Genomic DNA, 21,105 nt, shown 5'->3' on the forward strand with positions numbered 1-21,105 from the left:
TACATTTGTTTTATAGTGTATAATTTAAATTATTGTGCATGGTGGTCAATTTAAACGTGAATCACTAGACGACATATTAACTGTCTTCCGAGGAGCATTCTGTGAGTTCTGTGTGTAGGAAAAAAGGAACATGGTTTTAGTGAAATGAAGAAGTCAATGAAATGACCACACAGTCAAAAAAGGAACTAAGAAATGTAAACATTTAAATAAGTTCTGCAATTAAGGATCCTTCAGAAACCCTTAATGTCCAATGCAGGCAGCAAAACCTCCAGGTTTCTCTCCTGCAGTGAGAAACCTGGAGGTTTACCAGTGAGAAACCTGGAGGTTTCTCACTGGTAAACCAGTGTAAGGCTACAGGAAGCCTTACACTGGCTTCCTGTAGCCCAGAGAAAAGACTTTGAAATGCTGTAAGTTTATAAATCACTGAACGGTTTAGTACCACAACACATTAAAGATCTGCTGCTGTTGCATCAACCTTCCAGACCTCTCAAGTCTTCTGGTTCTGGTCGGCTTGGCATGCACAGAACCAGAATCAAACAAGGAGAAGCAGCATTCAGCTTCTATACTCCACAAGTCTGGAACAAACTTCTAGAAAACTGCAAAACTGCTGAAACACTGAGTTCCTTTCAATTTAGACTAAATTTACTCAGTGTACCTTTAAATTTGGGGTTATTGGTCTAAAACCCAACCCGCCTGGTTAGAGTTGCATTTGAAACTCTAACCAGTTTAAAATGCAACTGGTTAGAGTTTCAAATGTTTCAAATTGATCATTTGAAACATTTTCAATGAAACATTAATCATCAGTCTAATGTGTAAAGATGGCACTTGACAAAATGTAGTGTTTCAATTGTTGACTGTGTCTTCTATGACTTTGTATTTTTGTGGTTTTATGATGGAAAACACTTTGAGCTACCTTGTTGCTGAAATGTACTGTACAGTCATGGCCAAACGTTTTGAGAATGATTCAAATGCTAATATTTACCAAGTCTACTGCTTCAGTTTTTATAATGGCAATTTGCATATACTCCAGAATGTTATAAAGAGTGATCAGCTTAACAGCAATTAATTGCTGAATTAATTACTATCATGATAGTAGCTGAAGGAGACGTCAGATTAACCGTCTATGAGGGAGAAGTCGACTGCTGTGAAGTCTGGTAAGATCTCTATGGAACGTAGCCTGAAGGTTTTGTGGTCAACATTTATTGTTCAACATTCTGTTACAACAATCAAATTTAATGTAGGTTGTCCTCCGAAATCTTCAGATGTTTGTTAGAGAATATTGTGAAAAGTTACGTAGTGAACAACCAGCATCATGCAGGACCAAGGATCACAGTAGATAGTTCAGGAAGAAAGATGTGGAGAAGTTTAAAGTAAGGTGGTGGCAGGATTATCCTGTGGGCCTGCTGATGTTCAGCAGGCGAGGTGAGTGGAGCTACATCCTTTTAGAGGCTGTGAAAGATGTGAGCCTGTGGTGGAGGTTTACCGTCTGGCTGTTCAACAAACCTCAACATCCTGTTATGATTGAAGGAGGCAGAGACGAGGAAGAGCCAAAATGTGAACGACAGAATGGAATGTTGAAAGATTAATTTAAACTTAAAGACTTGACTTGGACAAAGTACAACATATCGTCTCAGGGGGCCGAATATGAACATTCACATCTTTATTTCCAAAAATTTCTTTTCCTCCTCAATTTTGAATCATTTTGTGTTGGTTTATCACAAATTCAACAAGTTGGTGTTTGCACTGAGACAAAATACAAAAATTGCTCTAGCGGTATGAATAGTTTTGCACAGTGTTGTAGTAATGGAAAAATCGGAAATGTAGAAATGCTCTAACATGTTTTCACCTGAGTCGGTTTGTCTCGTTTCCGCCTCCTTTCATTTGCTTTAACATCAGCTCTGTCAGTGTGTTTCTTTAGTTTCCGTCAGAACATTTCTTGATATTTGATTTACAAGTTTCTGAACATCGAGAACCAAAACATTTTCCTCCTCAGAGATGGTGAAATGTTTTCTCTTTTTACAGATAGACAGTTTCAGGATAGTATCTGTATCGGAGTAAAGATCCTGGGTCTTGTGATTCTCTGCTGTTTGACGATCATCCTAGAGGGGTGAGACACTTTCTAAAAGTTCATAATTTGCTGCCATACAGCAGTGAGTATTGTTTTAAATATCATTGTGTTCTGCTTTTCTCCTCCATCAGTCGATCTAGATCAGTTTTCACCAACAAACAGAAGGTGAGCAAATAATTCAGCAGTTTCCATTTTTCACTGGTATAAAGGGAATATTCAGATTTCTAACTTGTGTTAAAGCAGAAAAGGTGATCCAATACTTTCCTGCTAGGGTCTCCTCTGACATTGGAGCCATTTGTTTTGGGATCACTTGTTGGATGTCCTCTTTTACAGTCTCAAACTGAAGATGTCTTTAGATCACAGGTGTCAAACTCCAGTCCTCAAGGGCCGCTGCCCTGCAACATTTAGATGTGCCTCTGCTGCACCACCTGAATAGAATAATTAGGTCATTAGCAAGGCTCTGGAGAACTGATCTACACAATTCCAGTGTTTTGTGCCTGTGGCACATCTAAAAACTGCAAGACAGCAGCCCATGAGGACTGGAGTTTGACACCCCTGCTAACCCTGGTGGTTATTGTATGTTCTTTCATTAAAATAATTTATAGAGACGGTGGAGCGTTCTTCTTGGTAGTTTTATTTCTGTTTTTATTGCAATGCTGAAACAGAAGTGACCTCATGCACTGCAGCCATCTTGTTACAGCAGGAAGTCACATGTTGTTTTCTAGGTTTGGCTCTGCAGTAAATTCACACCAGGACCTTTCTGCCGTCTCGTTTCCACAGGACACAGAAGAAGCAGACGACGACAACAGAGTGACTGAGATCTGAGTTTCATGAGACTAAGAGAGACGACCTGTTCACTGTTCACACAGCCCATACTTACTGCATTCTGATGTCTGTTTACGTCGCACAGCTGTTCTCACTTTCAGAAGTCTTTTTTATTTCCTGCTCACAGGTCTAATCCTAATATTGGTCAAATCTTAATATTGGTCTACATATTTAACATCTGAGTTCAACTGAAATGTTTGAGAGTCAATTAGAAATATTTCCTCATTATATTCTACCTGTCAGACTCACAATGTCTCAGCCTGTGGTGTTTATGTGAAATAATAAATGTTTCAAGAAGATACGTCACATATTTTTTCTTTTATAGCTAAAACTTAGCAATTGTTTAATGTAAGGTCTTAGCTTTTCTATTCTATTTGTATTCTGTGCTTTAATAAACTCTCAATTTGGCATGAAAACATCGGCTTTTCCATGAATGTTGTACATTATTTTTACTAGACTGATCTCTTAGGGGTGACCTGTCCAGGGTGTACTCCGCCTCTCACTGCAAAACATTTGCTGGAGATGGGCCCCAGCACCCCTCCTGACCCCACTAGGGACAAGAGTGATGGATGGATGATTTCATAGGGCAGGGGTGTGAACTCATTTTCATTTTGGGTCATATCATAGTGTCCTTGACAACTCATATGGAGATTCCATCCTGCCAGAGAAAACCTTCACCTTAATGGGAGCAACAGAATTAATGGTGTCTAGAAAGTCTTTGAAGCAAAAGAGGAAAAAATGACTGACTGAAATGATATTAAACAATGTGACATTTATTCTGTGTAACTCAAATGAAAAACAAACTGTTGGAAGTAATAAGAAGTTGAAGTGACCCTGACTTAGTAATATTGCCCACAATGCCCTGCAAACATTTTATTGGAGGATAATTATTGTCCTCTTCCGGTGAATAGACCTTTAATTTCTCTCAGATTTATCTGATGGACTCACATCATCTGCAGATGATCAAGTAACATCTGCAGACACATGAATGAAAGGTAATGTCCCCACATACTCACCATACTCTGTTACCCATACTGTCCGTGGAAAATTGAGACTTCATAGTCGAGCTTACTGACTGAGTGCCTACAATTCTCTCACCACAAATTCCTTAATTTCCCACAATCCTAACAGATACTAGCAGGTTTGATGAGCTGTTGGGCGCCTAGTCCTGTTCCCTCTTCAACAGGAAAGTCTCCACACACCCGTCAGTCTCTGGGACAGAGAGCAGCTCGTCCTCGCAACAGACCCTTTTCACATGACGTCACACAACTTCCGTTCTGGCTCGAAACAGTGTATCTTTAGTTCCGGTGTGTGTAGTTAAGGCTGTTTCTGGACTCTAAAGCTGCTGCCACAAATATGATTTGAAGATACATCACTATTTGCAAACAATTTTTCTTCATCATCTAAACTAGACAAATTCCTCGCTGATTGACTACGAAGGTACGTGTTTTGGTTTTTTTCTAGCTGTTAGTTGATAAGCTGGGATAGCAATGGTAATTTGTTAGCTGGGTAGCATTACATAGCCTTTCTGATTTGGAAATAGAACGTATTTAGGCTCTAATCTTAATCAGATGTTTATAGTATAGACAGGGGTTGCTACCTGCGTGATCGTATTAAACCCTCCTCACTAACGCTAGTTTCACCTCCCGCTAAGTAGCGACATTACCTGTAGCCACAAGTCCAAAACCTGACAGTTATGCCACAAACCCGCTACTCCATCACGTCCTGAGAAGTTAAACTCTTGCTACGATCAAGACATGAGGAAGACGCGGTCTTAGATATACATATTAACGTTTCATTGGAGAAATGTGATGTGATCTATCTATCTATCTATCTATCTATCTATCTATCTATCTATCTATCTATCTATCTATCTATCTATCTATCTATCTATATTAGCTCATTAACTTCTCCAATGAATATTTATCAAATAATTAGAAGGTTAAGTTTCTTATACTTTGTTTTCCTGTGGTTGTAGACTTGGCAGTAGAAAATTGATAACATAGGAATAACAACTTCATTTCCCTTTTAACAGGTTACACTTGATTCTGCTGTGGTGCCTGTGGAAACAAAGTGCATGAAGTTTGTGCTCAGCTGGGAAAACCCTGTGGATCACATGGTGGGACTTCTGCTTCAAACTGCTCACTACAGTATATTATTGTCTCTGTCATCCACCAGTTCACTGCAGACTGGCCCCCTCCAAGGACCCTACATGGATGTCTTCTTAAGTTGTGAACCCTGAGTACATACTGTTGAAATAAAATTGATATGCCTTTTCTATACATTTTCTCCATCAATGACTTAAATTGTTAACTGTAGTAATTATGTTTGTGTAATGTAGTAACCATGTAAAGTGTTTMATRTAATTATTAMATAGATGTTTTAAAGAAACAGCCACAAACCTTATGTCTTTGGTCCTTAATGGCAGCTTTAATTTTAGCATTTCCTCTCCTCCACATACTTTGTTGCCAGATGTGTAAAATTTACAAAAAGAAGCAATTTAAATGTAAAAGTTGCACATATGTAGATTACTCAAGAGAAACTATTTACAATAGTTTTTACAGAACTCTACACAACATCAATTCATTTATTAATAGAATAGATACACAAAGATTTTCTTTCTAACACAGCTACACAGGATGAGTGTTCATCCAAGAAGTGTGACTTGCAAGAGCAGGGAGGCTCTGTACTGGTTTCTCCTTTTAAATCAAGAGGCCCTTGATAGTTTGACTAGGCAGCAGATGTCCCACAGCTGATTGACTGAACCTGCCATGGACAGAGGAACCGGATCATCTCAGATATGGTAGGTTGTTAGGTCGGCTACTGTTGAGAAAGATGGACAACAAAAGGAGAAATTATGAATCACATCAGAATATGGAAATTATTTGGCAGATGGTGCTTAAATCAATATTTAAAATGCTTTTCTAAACAACAGTGTTGGAAGATGTCAGTGATTTTAGTGAAACTTTTTAACAACACAGCACTGAAAGGTACGTGTATGTTTCCTAACTGTGGCTAAAGCTGCTGCTAGCTGGTTTACTCTCCGATCGGAGGCTGGTTCCTTTAAATACAGTTGGATAATGGGGACTTGACAATGACTAATAACGGCTAACACTTAAATGCTGTTTTATTAAAGTTGATACAGAAAGTGAACCTCTAAAAGTTACAGCACTGACATTCAGCGGTGTATACATGTTCCCAAATGTGGCTAAAGCTGCTGCTAGCTGGTTTACTCTCCGATCGGAGGCTGTTTCTTATATACACAGTCAGAGAATGATGGCTTGGCAATGAGTAATGACGGTTATCTAACACTTAAATGCTGTTTTATTAAAGTTGATGAATAAAGTGAATCTCTAAACGTTACAGCACTGACAGAGCGGTGTATATTTTTCTTAACTGTGGCTAAAGCTGCTGCTGGCTGGTTTACTCTCCGATCGGAGGCTGGTTTCTTTAAATACAGTTGGAGAATGGTAAATTGACAATGACTGACGAAGGCTAACATGTAAATACTGTTTTATTACAGTTAATACAGAAAGTGAACCTTTTAACGTTACAGCACTAAAGCTGCTGCTGGCTGGTTTACTCTCCGATCGGAGGCTGTTTATTTTATACACAGTTAGAGAATGATGGCTTGACAATGAGTAACAATGGCTATCTAACACTTAAAGGCTGTTGTTATTAACCTTACCTTTTATTATATCCTTAAGATAATGAGTATCCGTGAATTTTTCAGTCAGGTTTCCCGAGGCAAAATCACACCGGAAGTAGAGATACACCGCTTCGAGTTATGGCGGCCATTGTCTGACGTCACTGTGAAAAGGGTCTATTCGCAATTATTCTTGACGCTAAGTGGTTACCATAGCAACCAGTAACTGACAGCTAATTCCCTTTTCTGTTGCCGTCTGAAACTGGTATGTATTAGGATCAGTTCTGTGTTTTTTTTACAAGTGTTATATTTTAGCATGTATTCAGACTAAATTAACTAAATACAGGGTTTCATGTGTAATTTTGCCATGTTTTGTTTTTGTTTTTAACAGTTAAAATAATTAATGTTATTTTTTGCTGTGTTTAATTTTACAACTGTTAACTGCCGTCAACTGTTCATTGGAAGCCATTGCTCTGTAGCGGGGACTGTTTATGGTTATATATTGGATTTTTATTTAATCTATAGGTTCAGAAGCTGCTGCTGATCTTGGCTACTAACTTCACCTTCTCTCTTGTTGGGTATGTTTTAATTTTTGATACAAAGTAATGTTTTATTTACTGATTGTGTGATCATCTTTGAATCTGAACTATATGAGCGATTTTTCCTGTACTAAAAACATGTAAATTCATTGCTATCTATGTTAAAAATAAGATTGGTTATGTGGATTAATATTGTGAATGTATGTCAGACATCACCATACGCTCACAGTCTTTTTCTGTTGCTGTCTGTAACTTTGGGGTAGAAGTCACTGAACTGATGTTAATCACCAACTTGATTTTGTTTTTCCTTGTTAGAAAAAATATGGTGAACCTGCTGGACCTTTAACGAACAAAGAAGAGTTGCTTCACCAAACCTAGAAAAAACCCAAGACCTTACAGAGAAATTACTTCCTGTTTTGAACAAAACAAACAGGAAGTGAAACTTTTTTAACCAGAGTAATTGTGGGATTTGTTTTACTGCTGATCAAGAGAAGACCATAGAGTCCCAGTAAGAATAATGATTATTCTACTCATTTTGTTAAATTATTGTGTAATGACAGAATTTGGATACTTTGGTTTGACCCTTTTCGTGCATTTTGTTTGGCAGATTTAGCTTGATATTTTAATTAATTATCCGCTTTTATTTAAACTGAAGTCTAAAATTTTCTTTCATCTTGTCTCTATGAGCCGATGGAGGCATTTAAGAGAGTGATGGCAACCCTGACTGAGAACGTGCTGACAGTCAGCATGCTACTGAGTGTCTTCTTTCTTCCAGGTGAGATGGTTATTCTCTCACTTTCATTAGACATGACTGGCAGTATTTGTCATCTCAAGAAATAAATTCTGATTTGCTTAAAGGCTCCACATACAAGTTTATCCTAAGCAATATTTTGCTTCACATTATATTAATATTTACTCTGGTTTTACAGGAGTTCAGACAAGATGTTCCCAGAACTTATCCCTCGGTATTACTGCACCAAAAACACTGGAAGGTCTGAGTAGATCCTGTTTGCTCATCCCATGCAGTTTTCTAGAGATACCAAGAGAAACGTCTGATGGGGGGAGACACAAATTTGAAGTTTTGCTTCAAAGTCACCCAGACTTTGGACAGGATTCACAGAATGTGAATTACAAAAGCAGTCACCCAGAAGACGACCGTGAAATGAACGTGACTGGAAACCTGGAAAAGTTTGACGACAGGAGAGAAATGATTGGAGTTTGGATAACAGACAAACACGGGGTTGAGTCCTTTCCGCAAAATGTGATTTACAACAGCAGTCGGTCACAAAACAGATACACAGTGAACGTTATTGGAAACCTGAGTGAGAAGAACTGCACCACCCTCTTTTCTAGCAGACAACCAATTCAAGCGACAAAATTCTACTTCAGGATGGAGAGTGGGTCGTTCAGAGCCACGGCTGTCTGTGATCCTGTTCAAATAACAGTTAGAGGTGAGAGATTTTTGTTTTTATTTATGTGTAAAGTTAATGTTGAACAGAGAAAAAAAATTTATGAGACATTTCCATTAACTGAGACTTTGTTGTAAACTTAAACATCAACACGATCTGAGTTAAAGACAGCAGTGTGAGCACAAAGGGGATGTTTTATCTAAATTTATTTTTTAATGAGTTCTCTTCTTTATCAATCTCTATTTTTTTATGCCCCACATGTTTAAAGAGGAGTCAGTCTGCTGTATCTCACTGTGTCRAATGTGTGTGTGATGTRAAAACACAGATTCTGCTTGGAGCCCCAGGATTGAAATCTCAGGTGTCATGAAGGAGAAAAACTCTGTCACCGTAACGTGCTCAGCTCTCACTCCCTGTCCAAATTCACCTCCTGAACTCACCTTGAACCTCCAACCAAACCCTCACAGACAGATGCAGAAGAACAAAGATGGAACGTTTACAACTACAATCCAGCAGAACATCACTCTGTCAGAGATCCACGATGGATACAACATCATCTGCTTCGCCAGATATCCTATGGATGGAGGAAAAAACACAACAAGAAGGACAAAAGTGACTCTCAGTGTTTCCTGTAAGTGATCCCGTCAGAACATCATGATTCATCTGGTTCTCATCAATAATCTTAAGGTTTGTCACCTTTTCCTCAGATGCTCCCAAAAACACCTCAGCATCCATCACTTTTACAGTAGGTAGATGGGTGGAGCTGAACTGCTCCAGCAGAGCCAAGCCTCCCGTCAGCGGCTTCACCTGGTTTGAGAACACCACAAATGGAGCAATGAAAGTAGGTGAAGGAGAAAATTATGCCCTCAATGCCACTGAGGAGGGAGCTTATTACTGTGTGGCCACGAATGATGTTGGTAGTCAAACATCTCCAGAGATTCGTCTGATTGATCCAGTAATAGGTAAATAGAGAAATACGGAAGGATGTTACTGTGGCTGAGTCACCAGGGGATCATTTGAAAGTTGTAGATGAAAACAGATTTAAGCAATGAGATTCATTCAGTTTTTGTTTTTCTTTATTCAGCGTATCAGCCAGATGATGACATCACTGAAAGAAAAGGTACTCATCTACTTCACTGGAAAATGTTCTATTCTCTCATTTTTTTTATTGTCACAAACTAGCTTATTTCCTCTATCCTTTTACAGGAAAAAATTTTTAAAAAATTAACAAATAAATTTTAGTCTTATCAGTTTAGGGTGGTTGGTGAAGTTTTGGTCAGCCTGCATTTGCTCCATACTTTTTTAGACTTATTCCATTTTTGAGGTTTAGATTCAAAAGGCATTAAAGTCATTAAAGGCTTAAGTGTTCCAGCCATACTAAACTTTGCTTTAAAAGTTTGTGGTTATCAAGTGGCAACATGTATGATGTTTTCTCAACAGACTGAACCAGAAATATATGAACTCTAATAATACCTTGCATAATCTTTAGTTTTTTCACTATTTATTTTCCAGGAGTTGACGTTCATCAAATTCAGACAACACTTTTTTCAGGAGCAGGGTTCTTTGTCCTTGTCTGCCTGCTCAAAATCATCATGTGGTGAGTATGAGAATTTGAGTAAATGTACAGAGAAGTGTAGTTGAGACTATTCACAGCACTTAACTCTTTCTACATGTTGTTGAATACTTTCTTATTCCTAATTGTATTAAATTAATTACTTTCCTAAAAACTCTGCACACAAATCCCTCAGTATGACAATGTGGGGAAAATTAATTGTGAAAATTACTTGAAATTCAACAAAAACAAAAAGATAAACCTCAAATATTCACATAATTAAAAGCAGAGCAAAATAAATTAAAAATAGCTCCACAGTTACAGGATCGAAATGTAACAATGTTACTAAAGTAAGAACATAATTACTTTTCAAGTGGAACCTCTATTGTAAGTCTTAATACGCCTGATTTATTTGTGACTAAAGAAAGAAAATATTCTACATTTCTTAATACTTCATCTAATTTTTTTCTAAATCAACAGCACAATTTCCAATTAAAACTTTTGAATAATTTCAGATTTGATACATTCACAGTTTGAGAATAATTATACCAAATGGATCAGTTGAAGTATTTGCTCCACATAGGTTTTAGTGAGCAGTGGGTCAAGCGAAGCTGAAATTTTGGCTCAATTTGGCCAAATGTACCCAAAAGTTTATTAAATAGTTTTTCATCTCAAAAGAGAATCTGGTGTAAAACTGTCATTTCTACTGTATGACTATTTCTGCATGTCACATAGCCTGTTGTCATGACATTTATTCTGTGTATCATCAAAATATACAATTGTTCACACAATGGAATCACAACAACGAATAGAAAATGAGCTCAATTGTATCCTTTTGGCTCCATTTAGGAAAAAGACATAAAATAAAGACAGTTGTCAACAAATGTGCAAAATACCATTTATCAATTAAAAAAATTTGCAATTATCAATCCAGGAATATATCTGCTGAAAACTAATCTTGATTCTGTTTATCAAAATGGCATGAGAGAAAACACTCTGAATTATTACATAATTAGGAACACAATACTAACGCTGTACAGATGCATTATGCTTATTTTGTTTCCACAATGGTAAATCGATTAGACTTCTTACTTGGAAGAAGAGAAAATAAAGGCTCTGCTGAAGTTATAAGAGGCTTGGTCCTGTCTGAGCTGGACGGTCAAGTCTCCTGCAGGTTCTAAGAATATATAAACTATTGCACAGTTTTCTGATTATAAGATATTTTTTCCAACTGCAACTACTTCAAAAATAACAAACCATCATATAAAAGCAATCTTGCATTGTTGTATCAGTAAAGTCAGGTCATGGTCACAGTAGCCTAAGTTTTCCTTTCCCCAACCTATTGGGCCAACTCTGTGCAGGGGAATCCCAAGCCATTCGCCGGCCAGACAAAGCTTCCCAAACAGTGAATGTCGACTCTGTTCCATTAAATCTATTGTTGTTCGACACAAAAACCAAAACCTGAAAGAAAAGTTTGGAACAACTCATCCACTGTATCAAAAGCTGTGTGTATAGCACAGTGTTACACACAGAAACAAAGTCACCTGAAATAGTTTTACAATGATTGGAAAGGTGGTGGCCTCCACTGTCCACTGACACCAGTTGGGAGAGGGCCGGACAACCAGTGGTATATTTTCAGTAGCAAATTTTTGGTAGACTCTGCAATGCCTGATGGACTTTATATGTCCTCACATGTGATTTAGATTGACAATGGTGTATGCTGTTGCTCACTTTTCTGACTATAAGATATTTTTTCCATCAGCAACTACTACAAAAATAGCTCCAAAACCATCTGCATCCTACAGACTCACTCACTACTAATTCCAGAACTTGTTCCTGTCTTGTATCATGAAATACATGAATGATTCTGACTTTTATTATTTCTTCCAGGTTTTATAGGATCAAACGTAAAACTCCACAACGGGCCAATGTAAGTGCAGTAATAGACTGGTCTCACTATAGAGAACGAACAAATGATTTATCAATAAGCTCCTTAAATGAGTCAAAATCACCTCTTGGTATCCATGACAGGTTTTTTGTTTTTATATTTCTGTTTTCCCTTCTGACTTCCCACAGACTCCAGTGACTGACCAACTGGGCCTTGAATTGTGAGCCAGTACCACTGAGGGAGCTGTTTAACATGAGGATCTAAACTTCTTGATAAAACAGCTTCCTCCTTGCGTAGCAACAGGCAGCAACAGGAGATGACTTACACACAGATCTCCAGATCTCTAAGAAAAAGCAGCTCAGCAGAGTCTGACTGCCCAGAGGTCATCAACACACAAGGGAATAAACAGTGACCTCTTTCTGTAGAATGTCTGTTTCTTATTAGAAAACATGTTTTTATTGGGATTTTACAGCAAATTGTTAAGCAATGATCACAACCAAATTATTGGTCTGTTTTTGTAATAGTGGTTGTATCCGATCCAATTAATCCGTTTGAAATTTATGCCCAAAATTATTTAGGGTTGCTGGAAATAACCATGCAATTTTTTAAAGTGTTTATACAATCTTGAAAAGAAATCGATAGTCATGTTCAAGAAATTTGAATATTTAAAAAGTGCTTTTATTTAAATCAACATTTGTGAAGTGAAACACATTTATATTGATTCTTTACAGACTGTTTAAGACGTTACTACTTTTAATTCTTATAGTTTTGTTGACAGATTATTAAAACACATTTACAGCCTTCCCAGGCCCATTTAAATAGGGCTGAATAACACGACAACCACAATAAAAGGACAGTCCTTGTAAATGGGAAAAAATGATTTATTTTTCTTTGCAAAAATCCCAAAAGGTTGCACAACTTGTTCTGACAGTTAGCTTGTGCCAAAGAAAATAATAAAACAAAACAGGGCCTAACTATCATCCATCCATCCATCCATCCATCCATCCATCCATCCATCCATCCATCCATCCATCCATCCATCCATCCATCCATCCATCCATCCATCCATCCATCCNTCCATCCATCCATCCATCCATCCATCCATCCATCCATCCATCCATCCATCCATCCATCCATCCATCCATCCATCCATCCATCCATTTTCTTGCACACTTGTCCCTTAGTGGGGTCGGGAGGGTTGCTGGTGCCCATCTCCAGCTAACGTTTTGGGCGAGAGGCGGGGTTCACCCTGGACAGGTTGCCAGTCTGTCGCAGGGTAACTATCATCTAGTGAAAAATAAAGGAAAAGAAACCTCTGGTAATCTGATCTAACAAAAAGGCTCACCAAAACATTACTTGGATGCCAATTTCTGATGACACCCTGGGCAACTGCCCATATCAAATCCACTGTATGAACGTTTTCAAAAAAAGCTTCAGAAAATGTCGCTTTTTTTTTGTTTCAAACCAAACATGTTTGAAGATTCTCAAATTTCCAGGATTTGATATTCATAATGTTTTAAACGTTCATTCAGAAATATCCCTCTCCATTCGTTTTCTTGTGAGATGAGGCAACAGTCGCATGTCCAGCCAAGCGGCGACTGGTGTAATTTGTGCATGTGAAATATTGAGCTTATACACATACATGTGGGCTAGCAACAGAACACAAAGTTGAAAAATGTTCAACTTGTGTTGCTGTATGCAGTCATGGAAAACTTTCACCTTTCACTGTCTCATATGTTGAGCCCATAACATCCTTTTGCAATCTAGAACCTCTGCAGGAGAGATTATTTTAAATCTAAATAGGTTGTTTGATTAATCTGTGTTATGTAATATTAAGACATTAATTTAAAAAAATGGTCACACTTTATTTGAAGGGGTGGTGTGCGTAAGACTGACATGACACCATCATAAACATGACATAACCCCTGTCATGAGCATAAAGGAGTCTTTATGAATGTTCATGACAGTTGTCATGAAGTGTCATTCGGTAAATAATTACACTTTTAATGCAAATTTGCTCTAAAAGTTGCATTAAAAGTCCATCAAAAGTGCCAGCTTTGCATGATTTTGTAAATAATGACAATTTAATGCAAAGTTGGCACTTTTATTGGACTTTCAGTGCAACTTTTAGAGCAACAAATGACACTTCATGTTTTCGCATCCACCTGGATAATATGTAGTTGCGACCCTGCTGAGTCTGAACCTCCAGGTCAAATTCATCCGACCTGAACGCCATTGATACTCGACAGACGTCACTACAACAACCTCCACGGTTGTTTTTATTCCCGCTGCGTCCTGATACGCGCAAACGAGAAGAAGAAAATATAACCATGGCGGACTATAATGGGGATTAAGCTGCTAGACAACAGCTTCGAAATTGTCAGATACGCCCCACGGTTACCATCCACGTTTATTTCCGAAAACAATCAGTACTTGTTCATTTTTATGGAGGTTGACAAAACACTGAGCACGCTCTCTACGTGTGAGGTTATTGCGCCCTCTGGTGCGCATGCGGGACATTTCAGGTCGTTGCAGTTCACACTGGAGATCATATACGAGTCGCAAGGTTCGGAAATGCGAATGAACACGCCAAGAAAATCCGACTTGTCAAAAAATTGGAATTGGGTCACTTCAGTGTGAATGTAATATATGCTACTCGACAGGTGGTGGTTACCAGAGCAACCAAAAGCTGTCAGCTCGTCCCCTTGTTGTCTGTAACTGCGGTATCGGCTCTATGTTTTCTTTACAAGTATTATAATTTAGACAAGTTTAATTCCATATTGTGATTCATGTGTAATTTTGCTATGTCTTATATATGCTCTAGCTGTTATAATGTTATTTTTGCTGTGCTTAATGTTAACTCGTGTCAACTGTTCACTGGGAAGCATTGTTCTAGACGGGACTGCTTATGGTTATTTATTGATTTTTTTATTTATTCTTTAGGGACAGACGCTGCTGGACTGATCCGCCAACTTCATCTTTTTCCTGTTAAGTAGGTTATAAATTTTGATACGAAATGATGTTTCATTTACTAATTGTGTGACAGTCTTTAATATTACATACCGGCCACTTTATTGGGTACAGCTGTCCAATTGCTCATTAATGTGATGTAGAATCAGCGAATTACATGGCAGCAACTCAATGCATTTCGGCATGTACACATGGCCAAGACAATCTGCTGCAGTTCAAACCGAGCATCAGAATGGGGAATAAAGGTGATTTGAGTGACTTTGAACTTGGCATGGTTGTTGGTACCGGACGAGTTGGTCTGAGTATTTCAGAAACTGCTGATCTACCGAGATTTTCATGTACAACCATCTCTAGAGTTTACAGAGAATGGTCCGCAAAAGAAAAAATATCCAGTGAGCGACATTTCAGTGGGCGCAAATGTCTTGTTGATGCCAGAGGTCAAAGGAGAATGGCCAGATTGGTTCAAGATCAAATAACCTCGTGCATATTGCAACCGAGGTACGCAGAAGAACATCTCTGAATGCACAACACTTAAAACTTTGAGGCGAATGGGCTACAGCAGCAGAAAACCACACTTCAGTCAGCTAACAGCAGGAAACTGAAGCTATAATTTGCACAGGCTCACCAAAATTGGACAATAGAAGATTGAAAAATGTTGCATGGTCTGATGAGTCTCAATTTCTGCTGCGACATTCAGATGGTCGGGTCAGAATTGGGCATCAACAACATGAAAGCACGGATCCCTCCTGCCTTGTATCAACAGTTCAGGCTGCTGGTGTTGGTACAATGATGTGAGGGATATTTTCCTGGCACACTTTGAGCCCGTTAGTGTCAATTGAGCATCGTATCGACGCCACAGTCTACCTGAGTATTGTTGCTGACCGTGTCCGTCCCTTTATGACCACAGTGTACCCATCCTCTGATGGCTACTTCCAGCAGGATAACGCGCCATGTAATAAAACGGCAATCATCTCAGACTAGTTTCATGAACGCGACAATGAGTTCACTGAACTTGAAATCCACCCTCACCAAATCTCAGTCCGATAGAGCAACTTTGGGATGTGGTGGAATGGGAGATTCACATCATGGATGTGCAGCCGACAAATCTGCAGCAACTGCTTGATGCTACCATGTCAATGTATTTCCAGTACCTTGTTGAATCTATGCCACAATAAGATTAGTTATGTGGATTACTGAGATAAATTTGTCAAATAGCAATAAATGATTACAGATACCATAGACTCATAGTAACATTAATTGTCATTCTACTTTTATTACCTTATAGTATAATAGTGCCAGAAATTTGATGTTTTGGTTTTACCCTTTTTATGCATTTTCTTTGGAAGATTTCAATGTAACGATTCTATCACATAACTTGAAATTCATCTTGTCTCAGTGAGCTGATGGAAGGATATAAGAGAGTGATGGCAGCCCTGTCTGAGAACCTGCTTACAGTCAGCATGTTACTGTGTGTCTTTTTTCTTCCAGGTGAGCTGTTGGTTCTCTTACTTTCATTTGGAGACATTAATGGAAGCATTTATTTTCTAGTCCCAAGAAATAGATAGTGTTTTGTTTAAATGCTCCACATGTAACAGGCTGCAGTTTACGGGTCACAAAACTTCTCTTCATGAACATTTTGCTTCACAAAACTGGTCATGACACATTGTGTCTATCTTCACTCTACTTTTACAGGAGTTCAGACTGCATGTCATTCGACACACAAGGGAATCAACATTTCTGCTCCAAGGCATCTTGCCTCTCTGAGTGGATCCTGTCTGCTAATTCCATGTAGCTTTACTGACAACAAGACAATGAAGTTTGACGGCAGAAGAAAAACATTTGGAATCTGGATAAAAACTTCAACCTTGATTGGCGCTTATCCACAGAATACAGTTTACAACAGCAGTTGGTCAAAAAGCAAATATGGAATCAACATAATTGGAAGTCTGAGTGAGAAAAACTGCACAACTGTGTTTTCTCATATGATTCAAAGCAATACAGGTAGATACTTCTTCCAAGTTGAAAGTGGGCTGTTTAGATCAATTGCTACCTGTGATCCGGTTCAAATAACAGTTAACGGTGAGCGCATTTTGTTTTTATGTATGTGATATTATCAAGAGAAAATTAATTATGATGACAAACTCCATAAACTGAGTCTTCACTGTAAAGCTAAACATCTGCTGTGTAGGCTCATCAACAGAATCAGAGTCCAGAGTTAAAAAAAAGCAGCTTGTCAACACAAAGTGGATGTTTTATCTAATTTTATTTTTCAATGTGATCTTTTCTTTACATTTATCATCTGCCATCTTGTTATGCTCAACGTGTCTTTAAAGAGGAGTCAGTCTGCTGTATCTCACTGTGTCAAATGTGTGTGTGATGTGAAAACACAGATTCTGCTTGGAGCCCCAGGATTGAAATCTCAGGTGTCATGAAGGAGAAAAACTCTGTCACCGTAACGTGCTCAGCTCTCACTCCCTGTCCATATTCACCTCCTGAACTCACCTTGAACCTCCAACCAAACCCTCACAGACAGATGGAGAGGAACACAGATGGAACGTTTACAACTACAATCCAGCAGAACATCACTCTGTCAGAGATCCACGATGGTCACAACATCATCTGCTTCGCCAGATATCCCGTGGCTGGAGGAAAACACAAGACAGCAAATGCAGAAGTGACTCTCAGTGTTTTCTGTAAGTGATCCCGTTAGAACATCATGGTTCAGCTGGTTCTCATCAATAATCTGAAGGTGTGTTGTATTTTCCTCAGCTGCTCCCAAAAACACCTCAGCATGGATCACTTTAGCAAAAGGTAAATGGGTGGAGCTGCGTTGCTCCAGCAGAGCCAATCCTCCCGTCAGCATCTTCACCTGGTTCGAGAACACCACAAATGGAGCAGTGAAATCAGGTGAAGGAGAAAATTATGGAGTCCAGGTCACTGAGGAAAAAACCTACTACTGTGTGGCCACGAATGATGTTGGTAGTCAAACATCACCAGAGATTCATCTGACTCTTCCAACAATAGGTAAATGGGGAAATATGGAAGCATGTTACTGTGACTGAGTCACCCAGGGATCATTTGAAAGTTGCATATGGAAACATATTTAAGCAATCACATTTATTCAGATTTATTTTTTCTCCATTCAGAGATTGAACTGTCTAATGAAGTTCTTGGAAGACAAGGTACTCATCTATTTCTCTAAAGAATTTTCAATGCACTCATTTTTCTTTTTGATTGTTGCAAACTGTCTCATTTTCTTTATCTGAGTCAGCAAAACATTAACAAAGCAAACATGATGCCTGTCAGTTTAGGAGGAAAATCAAGTTTTGCTGAGCCTACAGTACATCCATTCTTTTCTGATGCTATTACATTTGTGGATTTTAGATTCAAGTACTCAAGAATTTTTATTGTCATATCATTTCATAAATAAAACGTAAGATGTATCGGAATTAAGTGCAGACTGAATTCAGCAGTTTGACGGCTGCAGGGAAGAAACTGTTTCTGAGCCTGGTGGTCTTGCTCTGGATGCTCTTCAGCCTCCTGCCTGAAGGAAGGAGCTTGAACAGACTGTGTGCAGGATGGGTGGAGTCCTTCATGATGAGGAGCGCCCTCCTCCGCATTATTATGTGCAGAGGGCCAAGATGGAGGGAAGCTGCTCACCACAATACTCTGTGCAGCCTTAGCCACCCTCTGCAGAGTCGTCCTCTTAGCAGTAGTGCAGTTGCCGTGCCACATGATTATGGTGGTGTAGAGAATTCTCTCCATCACACAGCAATAGAAGCTCCTCAGAACTGAGTTCCTATGTCCACCTCTCCGCAGCTTCCAGAGGAAGTAGAGATGCTGATGGGCCTTCCTGGCCAGACAGGAGGTGTTGGCACTCTAGGCGAGGTCTGTGGATATTTGCACACCCAGGTACCTGCGGCTGGAGACCACCTCCACACCAGCTCCTCCAATGTACAGAAGCTGAGGAGGATCCTTGTCCTTTCTGTAATCCATCACCATCTTCACCACTGTTCATGATGCATCCCACTACTGATGTGTCGTTGGCACACTGCATTATATGAAAGCTGGGTGCCTTGGCAAGCGTTCTTAAGTCAGCAGAGTGAAGAGGAGGGGGCTCAGTGCACTGCCTGCGGTGAGCCAGTGCTGAGGGTGATGGAGGAGGAGACAGTGTTATAGATCCTAATAGTCTAAGGTCTGTTGGTCAGGAAGTCCAGAATCCAGTTCCCCAGAGTGGGACTCAGTCCAAGAGAGGAGAGCTTCTGCCAAGGGTCTGTGTAATGATGGTGTTGCAGGCCGAGGAGAAATCCAAGAGCAGACAGATATAAGAGTTTATGCCCCCCAGGTGAGTGAGGGCTGTGTTGACCACTGATGAGATGACATCAGCAATGGAGCAGTGGAGGTCCACAGTGACGTTAATGGAGTCCTTGATGTGGGCTATGACTGCCCTCTCAAAGCCCTTCATGACGACTGATGTTAAGGCTATAAGTTGGTAGTCATTCAGGCTCATCACTGTGGAGCACTTGGGAACAGGGACAATACTGGCAGTCTTTAAGCAGGTGGGTACAGATACCAGTAACAGTGAGTTGTTGAAGATGTCCGCCAACACCTCGGACAGCTGATGTGCGCAGTCCCTTAGCACTCGCCCTGGGATGTTGTTGGGACCTGCAGCCTTTCAGGGGTTGATTTCCTGGAGGGGCTTCCTCACGTCTGCTGTGGTCAGCAGACGTGAGGAGGTGGTGATATTAGTCTGGTGCTGAGGGGGGTGTCAGGATCCTCAAAGCGGACATTGAATGTTTTGAGTGCATCTGGCAGTGAGGGGTCCCTTGGGGATTGTGTATCCCTGATGTTGTAGACGTGATACACTTGATGCTTTCTATATGCACCAGGGGTAGTTGGTGATGATGTGACCTTGAATTTTGTGGCCAAATATGTCTTTGACCCTCAAAATGCCTGAAGTCAGTTATTTCCTTGCCTCTCTGAGAGCTGATGCCTCACCTGTCCTAAAAGCAACATTCCTGGCTTTCAGCAGATCTCTGCATTCAGCCAGGGTAACAGGGTAACAGGTTGCTTTCTTGGTGGTGGTGACATCATCAGCACACTTAGATTTGAAGCCCAAAACAGTGGAGGTGTATTCCTCCAGGTCCACCTCTCCCTCATAAGTACCTCCCTCTTTTAAAACCTGCCAATGTGTGCACTGAAAATGGTCCTGGATCACAGAGACTGCATCCCTAGGCACAGTGACTGTCTTCTTCCGAGGCCAAGATGGGGGTGCAGAAGAGCTTTGTACGCACTGTGAATGTTGGTATACACACAGTCCAAAGTGTTGTCTCCGTGTAGGAAAGGTGACATATTGATAAAAACTGGGCAGTGTTTGCTGGTTTCACATGATTAAAGCCCCCTGCAACCAACGGTGAGCTAATGGTGTCATACAGCTCCTTCAATGGTTTGTTGCCGTTAGCAACCTGCAGAATGTAAACAATGGGGATGACCAACATCGCTGTAAACTCCAGAGGCAGAGAGTACGGTAGACATTTCACTGTCATGAGTTCTATCACCTCAGAGCAGCAGCCTTTTACCAGTCCACAGTTCGTACACCAACCTTCATTCACTTACATACAGAGAACTCCTCTCCGGTTTCCGTTGGTCTCGGTCCACTCAGAGTAACTGAACGTCGATCTGGAAGGCTGAGTTTGGCATGTTGCTGTTATATCTTGCATGTATTCAGTTTTTTCCATTTCTTATTTCCCCAGGAATTGATAGTTCTAAAGTTCAAATTCCAATTCTGACTGGATTAGGGGTTATGATGCTTGTCTGCCTGCTCGCAATCATCATTTGGTGAGTATGATAATTTGAGTATGTGTATTTAGAAGTGTAGTTGAGTCTATTCCAGGCACTTAACTGTTCCTTCATTTGGTTCAATACGTTCTTAGTCCTAAATGTACTAAATAATTTCTTTTCTAAAAATTCTACACAGAAATCCCCCATTATAATGATGTGGGGTGAAAAAAAATATTGTGCAAATTCTGAAAAATTCAATAAAAAGAAAACCCAAAGTATGCACATAAGTAAATGTAGAGCAAAATAAATCAAGAATAGCTCCATGGTTATAGGGTTTAAATATAACAATGTTGGTACTTGTGTAAAAGTAAAACCTTAAATACTTTTCAAGTGGACCTTCTATTGTAACTATCTGAAAATAAAGAAAAAA

At 39.5% G+C, this 21,105-nt stretch overlaps 2 protein-coding genes and 1 long non-coding RNA gene across 4 annotated transcripts in view; all 3 read left to right on the forward strand.

Annotated features, from left to right (window-relative positions):
• Nucleotides 1-1,157: 1,157 nt before the first annotated feature.
• LOC103482347 (uncharacterized) lies at nucleotides 1,158-3,269 on the forward strand. The gene is made up of 3 exons (XR_536439.1): nucleotides 1,158-2,107; nucleotides 2,200-2,233; nucleotides 2,849-3,269. It is a non-coding gene; the product is annotated as an uncharacterized LOC103482347 (long non-coding RNA).
• Nucleotides 3,270-6,721: 3,452 nt separating this feature from the next.
• LOC103482346 (sialic acid-binding Ig-like lectin 13) lies at nucleotides 6,722-12,351 on the forward strand. Its single transcript, XM_008438458.2, has 11 exons — nucleotides 6,722-6,804; nucleotides 7,065-7,117; nucleotides 7,394-7,586; nucleotides 7,766-7,853; nucleotides 8,008-8,529; nucleotides 8,813-9,115; nucleotides 9,192-9,446; nucleotides 9,569-9,604; nucleotides 9,997-10,081; nucleotides 11,927-11,966; nucleotides 12,113-12,351. Exons 4-11 carry the CDS (start codon nucleotides 7,769-7,771, stop codon nucleotides 12,146-12,148), a joined length of 1,362 nt encoding a protein of 453 aa, XP_008436680.1. The 5' UTR covers nucleotides 6,722-6,804; nucleotides 7,065-7,117; nucleotides 7,394-7,586; nucleotides 7,766-7,768; the 3' UTR covers nucleotides 12,149-12,351.
• Nucleotides 12,352-14,215: 1,864 nt separating this feature from the next.
• Nucleotides 14,216-21,105, forward strand: part of LOC103482344 (sialic acid-binding Ig-like lectin 7) — a 7,906-nt gene continuing 1,016 nt past the window's right edge. The window contains exons 1-10 of one of the 2 annotated variants that reach the window (XM_008438455.2): nucleotides 14,216-14,490; nucleotides 14,588-14,647; nucleotides 14,868-14,916; nucleotides 16,291-16,382; nucleotides 16,587-16,973; nucleotides 17,285-17,587; nucleotides 17,664-17,918; nucleotides 18,041-18,076; nucleotides 18,714-18,806; nucleotides 20,648-20,732. In XM_008438455.2, the coding sequence (XP_008436677.1) occupies nucleotides 14,268-14,490; nucleotides 14,588-14,647; nucleotides 14,868-14,916; nucleotides 16,291-16,382; nucleotides 16,587-16,973; nucleotides 17,285-17,587; nucleotides 17,664-17,918; nucleotides 18,041-18,076; nucleotides 18,714-18,806; nucleotides 20,648-20,732 (1,583 nt within the window). In that variant the 5' untranslated portion in view covers nucleotides 14,216-14,267. The remainder of the gene's footprint in view (nucleotides 14,491-14,587; nucleotides 14,648-14,867; nucleotides 14,917-16,290; nucleotides 16,383-16,586; nucleotides 16,974-17,284; nucleotides 17,588-17,663; nucleotides 17,919-18,040; nucleotides 18,077-18,713; nucleotides 18,807-20,647; nucleotides 20,733-21,105) is intronic. The other variant, XM_008438456.2, reaches the window with a different exon arrangement.

Source organism: Poecilia reticulata, linkage group LG20 (assembly GCF_000633615.1).
Source record: "Poecilia reticulata strain Guanapo linkage group LG20, Guppy_female_1.0+MT, whole genome shotgun sequence".
Lineage (NCBI taxonomy): Eukaryota > Metazoa > Chordata > Actinopteri > Cyprinodontiformes > Poeciliidae > Poecilia > Poecilia reticulata.